The sequence below is a fragment of the Arachis duranensis genome, chromosome 8, assembly GCF_000817695.3.
Source record: "Arachis duranensis cultivar V14167 chromosome 8, aradu.V14167.gnm2.J7QH, whole genome shotgun sequence".
Classification (NCBI taxonomy): domain Eukaryota; kingdom Viridiplantae; phylum Streptophyta; class Magnoliopsida; order Fabales; family Fabaceae; genus Arachis; species Arachis duranensis.
The window spans coordinates 37642292-37650219 of record NC_029779.3 but is presented as its reverse complement, the minus strand read 5'-3'; the positions used below and the strand labels follow the sequence as shown (position 1 = coordinate 37650219).

Sequence of the window (7928 nt, the reverse complement as noted above, 5' to 3'; positions counted from 1 at the left end):
TTCGATATTTTTTCGCTACAAAATAGTCCTGAAAGTTTCAGTTTATTTTAAAATTGTCCTTTTTACCAAATGTTTTATTTTTATTACCAAATTATCCCTAACTAAAAAATTATAAAATAAAATAAAAATAAAAAAGAAATAAAAAGGAAAAAAGAAAGAAAGGGAACGACGAGAAGGAGAAAGAGAATCGGGGAAGGTAGCGCCGCCACCTGTGATAGAGAAAACGGAAGGAGAAATCGCCACACACACGGATGAAGAGGGGGAAAGGGAGAAGAAAGAGATCGGAAGGGAAAACAGAGAGCAAGAGAGGAAAAAGGGAGAAGAGAGAAATCGGAAGGGAGACGGAGATTGCGTTCAGCACTGCCGCCGCCACTTGCGCGCCGCTCGTCGTTTCTGCTCCTCCTCCTCACTTGCCACTTGCTCGCCGCTCGGCCGTTTCTGCTCTTGCTTCTCCTACTATTTTTATTTTTGCTTCTGCTTCTGGTTTTGCTTTTGTTATTGCTCTGATTTCATTATCCATTGTTGTTGTTGGTGTTGTTCTTTTAGTTGTTGTTGTTGTTTCACTACTTCTGCATTCTGCTTCTGTCTGCTTCTGTTTTTGCATTTGCTTGTGTCTCTATGCCTCTGCATTTGGTTGATTTTGAGAAAGAAGGGGGAAGGCTATTTTTGTTCGAAGGACGATTTTAAAACAAACTGAAATTTCGGGACTATTTTATAGTGAAAAAAAGGCCGAGGACGAAATAAATTTTCGGCCTTTACGTTAGGGACCAAAATCGTACTTAACCCTAATGATGTGCTACTTTAAAAAATATATTTGTATTAAAAGAAAATGTTTTAATTTGGATTTCAAAGCATCATTATTTACCTTACTTGTTTTTAACGAAAACAGTGTATTAATATGCTAGTGTCGTTGTCTAGATGCACAAAGCTAAGTTAATAATGATGTTTTGAAATCTAAATTAAAACATTTTCTTTTAATACAAACATGTTTTTTAAAATAGGACATCTTTTGATTATATTAAATACAAAAATATCAAATAATTTCAACCTTAAATTTTTTGAAAAATAATCTCTAATAATTTTATTTATTATTGGACTATATATACTTTTTATATTATAAATATATACATAAGAATCTAATGAATACATTTATCATTATTTTTGTTCAAAAATACAAAAAAATTATAGTACAATATTATTGTGCAATTAATAATAATAGTTTTATTTTATTTTATTTTTAGACTGAATACTGTTATGTCTAACGGAAAAAACGTTGGGAATTGATTTGTACGTTAATTTTTTTTAGGGACTAAAATGTCCGCTTTTAAAATTTTTGGGGACTAATATGGATAATTATTCTGTCAAAAAATAAACTGATAACTGAATTGTCTGTCGAAATAAAATTTTGGATATTAATTTATGTATTATTTTTTTAGAGACTAAAATGTCTACTTTTAAATTTTAAAAAAATGATTTAAGTAATTACTCTAAAATAAATAATTCAGTATTATAAAAAAACTAGAATAATACAAATAAACTTAAATTTAATGAAACAAAATTTGAAATTTAAAATTTTATTATTATAGAATATGAAAAAGAGCAAAATAGCAGCCACAAGTGTCATTTGTACACTTAACCATGACAGTTTTATTAGTTGCGGATGTTTTTTCATCCACATTAGCCCTTATCTTTAAATATATTATATAATATAATATTATGTAAATAATTTCTTTTCAAATTATTTTTTAAATATTTCAGTTTTTTATTTTCTCGACATAATTTAAAAAATCAATCGGACTGATTAGTTTAATCGAATTAATCAAAAATCGATTTTTTAGCTAATTTTAACTGTGATAAAAAATTATTTAACAAAAAATTAGTCGAATCAACAATTAATCAATAAATTATATGAATCGATTTAATTTTTATATGATATATTATAAATAAATTATTATGTAAAATTATGAAATTTTAAATTTTATTAATTTAAAAATTATTAAATTTTAATATTTAAAATTATATAGTAAATTTTCAATAATTTTATTTTACATTAATTAAATCAATTCAACTAAGATTTGATATCAATTAGATTACCGAACCAGTCACTCGATCATGTTGCTGGCCGGTTCGGTTTCTTTGTTTGAATGCTTAAAAGATGGGTCGGGTTTTGATAGTCCCGAAGGGAACAATTGGGTTCCAAATGTTAGGGCTTTGAGTGATAACTAAACCCTTTCCCTTTGGAATTAGAGAGCGCCATGGCCAACGAAGACTTGAGTAGCTGGAGCGATCTCCTTCATTCTTCCTCCAAGCTTCTCGAACAAGCTGCTCCTTCCGCTCAGTTCCCTCCTCTTCAGGTTCTCTCTGCTTTCCCACTTTTTCCATTTCCATTTCCATTTCTCTCCGCATTTCTCAATCTCAATGCCGTTCAATCAAGTTGCCGTTAAACATATTGCAAGCAGTTTAACTATTACTATCATCATCATCATCATCATCATCTCTCTTTTTTATCAAAAGATTTTTTAACCAACTTTCATTACTCATGAGGAAAGAGTCGATACAATTTTGCACATTTTAGTTATGGATCAACGATAGCTTCAATTTGATGGCGTATATGAATTAGCATTCCTTTCTATCAGTGAACATTTTTGTTCCTTCAAAGGGAAATCGAATGTTGACTATGTAATAGTTCAGAGGAACTTAGATCTCTTATTTTGACTTCACTCTCGTACTTTATTCAGAGGAACTTAGACCAATTAGAAGCATTATCTAAGAAGCTGAAATCCAAGACACTAAGGACCGAGGCTCCTTCACAATCGATAGCTGCAACAAGGTACGCTTTCATTATTGTTGGTTCTATTTATTATTTATTTATTTATTACTATGTCTTTTTGTTCAACCACCTAGACGCTAGAGTTTAGGCAGCATGTAAATAAATTTGAGTATCTTATGTTTAGTTGGAGTGCAATGAGCTGTTAGGAAACTTCCCCTCTAAATGATATATATAGTTTATAGTTGTTCCCAACTAATTTGGGTCTGCTGCCTAGGTCCTGGCATGTCAATGCATCTGATTATGCATCTTCTTGTTAGTAAAGGTCCAGGTTACTTAAAAAGCTACATAATAAGATACCACTATATCTATTTTGGTTTCCTTCTGGCCCTTTTCAATGTAGCAATAACTTATTTTTACATCTTGCAAGGGCATGTGCCATGTGGAAATCATCATAAAGTCGATGATGATGCATTGAAACTTTTTATGGCTATATTATAATTTCCCATGTGTTGATAGGCTCCTTGCTCGTGAGGGGATAAATGCAGAGCAACTTGCAAGGGACCTGAAGTCATTTGAATTGAAGGTACTTATCTTCAGATGGCTTTACTGCTTAATTCAATCAACCACTACTATTTGCTGACATTTTTCCTCTCTGTTATTTTTCTCTCTCTTTGCAGACAACTTTTGAGGATGTTTTTCCTGTGGAGGCCACAAGTGTCGAGGAGTATCTGCAGCAGGTAATTTTTACTTTTAAATTTTCTGTAATCCATAGTGCGTTTACTATCATGTTTAATTCATAATTTCATTTACATTGTAAGTTGATTGCTTAGAATATTGTAGCATGATTGCATAAATGATGTTTCCACCTCCTGCCTCCTTTGTTCTATAAGCAAAAGTATTTGGTGTTTGTATCTGGAGGTTCTATTCCCTTTTTGAAAACCCTTAAAATTTTAAAACCCCTCACACCTTACATCGTCAAGTGGAATTTGATATTGTATACTGTGTTGTTTTCCTTTATAGGTTCATGAAATGGCAATGGTATCTGCTGTCCAGGAAGCTCAGAAAGACAATCTTAGGAGTTTCAATGACTATATGATGAAAGTTTTGGAGGTTAGTGTGATGCATTCTTTCACAGCATAATCTTTTGTTTTTACTTATTTTTATGAACTTTGCCCGAAATTTAGAGAGAGAGAGAGAGAGTGTGTGTGTGTGTGTATATTATATATATATATTACTGAATAAATCTTCTTGATTTGTGTGTGCCATTCTTACTAGATATATCTTCTGTAAGTATACTTGTAAATCCACTGAGATAAGAAGTCTTGGTAGTGGAGAACCGTTTTTTGGCATACTGATGCGGTTTTTATTTTGCCCTGTCATTGATTCAAATAAGAAATTGTTATGGGTGTGTGGTATTTAATTATTTGTTTTTCTTTAATTTCTTTTATCCTAAAAGAATGGCTTGAAAATTTACTAGAAATTGCAATCCTTAGATTTATTGTGGCTTATGTAACCGGTTTGAGCAAAAGGAGTTGAAGAGATTTATTGTATTGATTGGATTATTTATTTCTGCCATGTTTTAGATGTTTGCTTTTTTTTTCGTTAATGATGATGTCTATCTTTATGGTGGATTTAACCTTCTTTGTAATCCTTCTTTTTCCTCTGTGAAGGTTTCTCATTTTAACATTTGCAATTTATAGTTTGGATGACCATTTTACCTAATATTCATGCTGGATTATTGGTGATTATGACATTACCCTTTGTTCTTGATATTGTTATATATAGTGACTAGTGATTAACGACATTGATAGGTCATAGATGAAATGTTTATTGTGTCATGTGTTGCTCAACTTCTTACTGCATGTTAGAACTCATTGTTTGGCAGGAGGATTGGCAAAAGGAAAAGCGTGATTTCCTTCAGAGTTTAAGTCGAATTTCAACATTGCCTAGGACAAACATGCTTGCTGCCAGCAATGTTGGTACCCACTCAGGTCAGGTTGTGTCAATGGCTTCCGGTCCACAAGTTTCTTCTGGTGTGTCTAGCATGGATATTGTTCCTCTGAGCAGCAGGCCTATTATGGAGAAAAAGGCATCTCTATATGCTGAAGTTGTTAAGAATCTTAATAAAGCAAGGGAATCTGGTTTACCATTTAAAGTATGTTCCTTATTTTCTCCATCTCATTTAAGTTTAGACCATGAGATTTTATACATTATATTGAAATCTTGAATATTGAAAATAAAGTAGCTGAAGTTGGCTGTTTGAAATCTTCACTGTTCAATGATATACGATTCAACATATTACCTTCCCAGTACATATAATTATTTTTCTTTAGTGTAGGTTGGCTGAGAGTTTGTAGTGTGTGTTTAGCAACATATAAGTATGTTACGAGTTTTTCCCCTTTGGTTGTCAGCCTGCTGCAGCTTTCAGGGCTGCATATGAAAGTTTGGGCGTTGAAGCCAGTGGTGGAAAATCAGTTACGATGCGGAAGATATGGCACCTTGTTCAGGTTGTACTTTTGTAATTCTGTGTCATACACTGTTAACAGAGAAAACAGAAGAAAAACTTTTGAATTCAACTTTCTTGCTTCCACATGGGGCAAAGTAGAAATTCTAATTTATTTTTCATAACTTGTTCTTGTATACAGATGCTGTTGGGTGAGGACTCAACCGTGCAGAATGTTTCTAAAAGGATGGCATTGATTATTGGGGCGAGACGCCATCTTGAATGGGGACATGAGAAATATGTCATGGATACCATACAAAGTCATCCTGCACAAGTAATTGTTAATCATGATTTAATCTGCAGAGAAATTTTCAACCTTTGGTTGCTGATTTTATCTAGTTTTTCAGTTCTGCCCTTCACCCTGTTTTTCTTGCTATTCTTTTGAGGGTTTGCTTTAAGCACAAACTTATCAAGCCTTTATAGTTTCTTTTACCTTTGTCTGCTTGTTCTTTATTAATATAATAAAATAGAGCTTGAATGAAATTTCATTGTTTACACCAACAATTAGTTTGCATAATTAATTCTTGTCTTACATTCTCTTACTCTACATTTGGTCTGTGTTTGCTTGGCATGCTATGCTATTGAGGGGTATCAGTTGAAAAATGCTTTGACAAGCTTCTCAATTTTTTTTTTCCTTTTTTGCTTTCATCTGCTTGTTCTTTGTTCATTTCTGACGGAGTGCATGTGTCATATTGGTCCTTATATTCTGCTTGCTTTTTCGATCAAATGGTAGGCTGCTCTTGGTGGCGGCGTTGGGAATTTGCAAAGAATCCGTGCCTTCCTTCGGGTTTGTCTAATTATATGAAGCTTATGCATAATATCAAATATTGTAACATGCATTTACAACTTTCGAAGTCTCTGATTTTAGATATTGGTGTGCAGATTCGGTTGAGGGATTATGGAATACTGGATTTTGATGCTGGGGATGCTCGGCGCCAGCCTCCTGTTGATACTACATGGCAGCAGGTCTAGGATACTTCATTTCTTATCAATTTAGTTATGTTTGAATAATGCTTATTGTGGTATAAAACTAATATTTCTAATACATTTTGTTTCTTGCGATTATTATTGCTCAGTAGCTTCCATTTTTTGTTTTGACAGATATATTTTTGCTTAAGAACTGGGTATTATGATGAAGCAAGAAATGTTGCTCTCTCTTCCCGTGCTTCACATCAATTTGCTCCTTTGGTACATACTATAACCATCATGTTTGTGTTTTTACTAATTTGTGGTGTAATATTTTTTACTGACTGATTTAATGTGTTTGACAGCTCACAGAATGGATTAATACGGGAGGAATGGTGCCAGAAGAGATTGCTGTTGCTGCAATGGAGGAATGTGAAAGAATGTTGAGAACTGGTGATCGTGTAGGTCGAGCTGCATATGACAAGAAAAAATTACTGCTGTATGCCATCATATCAGGTTCCCGAAGGCATATTGATCGTATGCTTAGAGACCAAACTCTATTCAGTACAATAGAGGATTTCTTGTGGTTCAAATTGTCAGCTGTGCGGGACTGCCCTAGTGGACCTTCATCTATTGTTCTAAGAGATGGCCTGGTTCCATACAGTTTGGATGATTTACAAACTTACCTGAATAAATTTGAGCCATCATACTATACTAAAAATGGAAAAGATCCTATGGTTTATCCCTATATTTTGCTTTTAAGCATTCAATTGCTTCCAGCTGTGCTATACATGTCTAAGGAAACTGGAGATGAAGGATATAATGTTGATGCTGCTCACCTATCAATTGTGCTAGCTGATCATGGTATCCTCTCTGAAGGTGCTAGGCAAAAATTAGGAGCGATGGATGCTTATGCAGAAGTGTCTACCATTATCAGGCAGTATGGATCTATGTATTTGCGTCTTGATGATCTCCAAATGGCATTAGAATATTATGCACAAGCTGCTGCTGCAGTGGGTGGTGGGCAGCTTTCATGGACTGGTAGAGGTAATGTTGATCAGCAAAGGCAGAGAAGTTTGATGTTGAAGCAGCTTCTAACTGAAATATTGTTAAGGGATGGAGGAATATTCCTTTTACTCGGTCCAAGGGGTGCTGGAGAAGAAGGTCAATTGGCTCGTTTTGTGACAGATCCAAAAGCAAGGCAACAGTTCTTAATTGAAGCTGCTTGCCAGTGTCAGGAGGCTGGGATGTATAACAAGGTAATGTCATTCTTTATCATGTTACTGTTTCACGAGCTAATCTGTTCTTACTGAATTATAACATGACCTGACTGATAAGCATTAAGGTAGTCCAAGTCAGAAGCTTCTCACTCTGATTTTAGTCCTCACCCTTCTTTTTCCTTCCATTACTTCTTTTCTCCTTCTTTGTGGATTACTGGGCTTTCATCTATCCTATTCATTTGCTTATGCTAATTCTGGATTTTCTTCCCCTTGGCACAGTCTATAGAAATTCAGAAGAGAGTGGGGTCTTTCTCAATGGCATTGGACACCATTAATAAGTGCCTGTCTGAAGCTATTTGTGCCCTTTTCCGTGGAAGGTTAGATGGCGAGAGCCAGACAGCCGGGCTTATCCATTCTGGCAATGAGATTTTGGAGACATACCATTATCATCCGGATGTCAGGTTATATTGAAAACCATATTCCTTGCTGATTGTGCCCTGGATATCGTTTTTATCTTTTATCTTTGGAA

At 34.2% G+C, this 7928-nt stretch overlaps 1 protein-coding gene across 1 annotated transcript in view; it reads left to right on the top strand.

Moving 5' to 3' along the window:
* Positions 1-2233: 2233 nt before the first annotated feature.
* Positions 2234-7928, top strand: part of LOC107462600 (nuclear pore complex protein NUP93A) — a 6979-nt gene continuing 1284 nt past the window's right edge. Inside the window, exons 1-13 of the mRNA XM_016081213.3 lie at positions 2234-2354; positions 2739-2830; positions 3287-3353; positions 3448-3507; positions 3791-3880; positions 4656-4925; positions 5182-5277; positions 5416-5547; positions 6007-6060; positions 6156-6239; positions 6375-6461; positions 6545-7438; positions 7679-7860. Of these exons, the coding sequence (XP_015936699.1) occupies positions 2256-2354; positions 2739-2830; positions 3287-3353; positions 3448-3507; positions 3791-3880; positions 4656-4925; positions 5182-5277; positions 5416-5547; positions 6007-6060; positions 6156-6239; positions 6375-6461; positions 6545-7438; positions 7679-7860 (2207 nt within the window). The 5' untranslated portion in view covers positions 2234-2255. The remainder of the gene's footprint in view (positions 2355-2738; positions 2831-3286; positions 3354-3447; positions 3508-3790; positions 3881-4655; positions 4926-5181; positions 5278-5415; positions 5548-6006; positions 6061-6155; positions 6240-6374; positions 6462-6544; positions 7439-7678; positions 7861-7928) is intronic.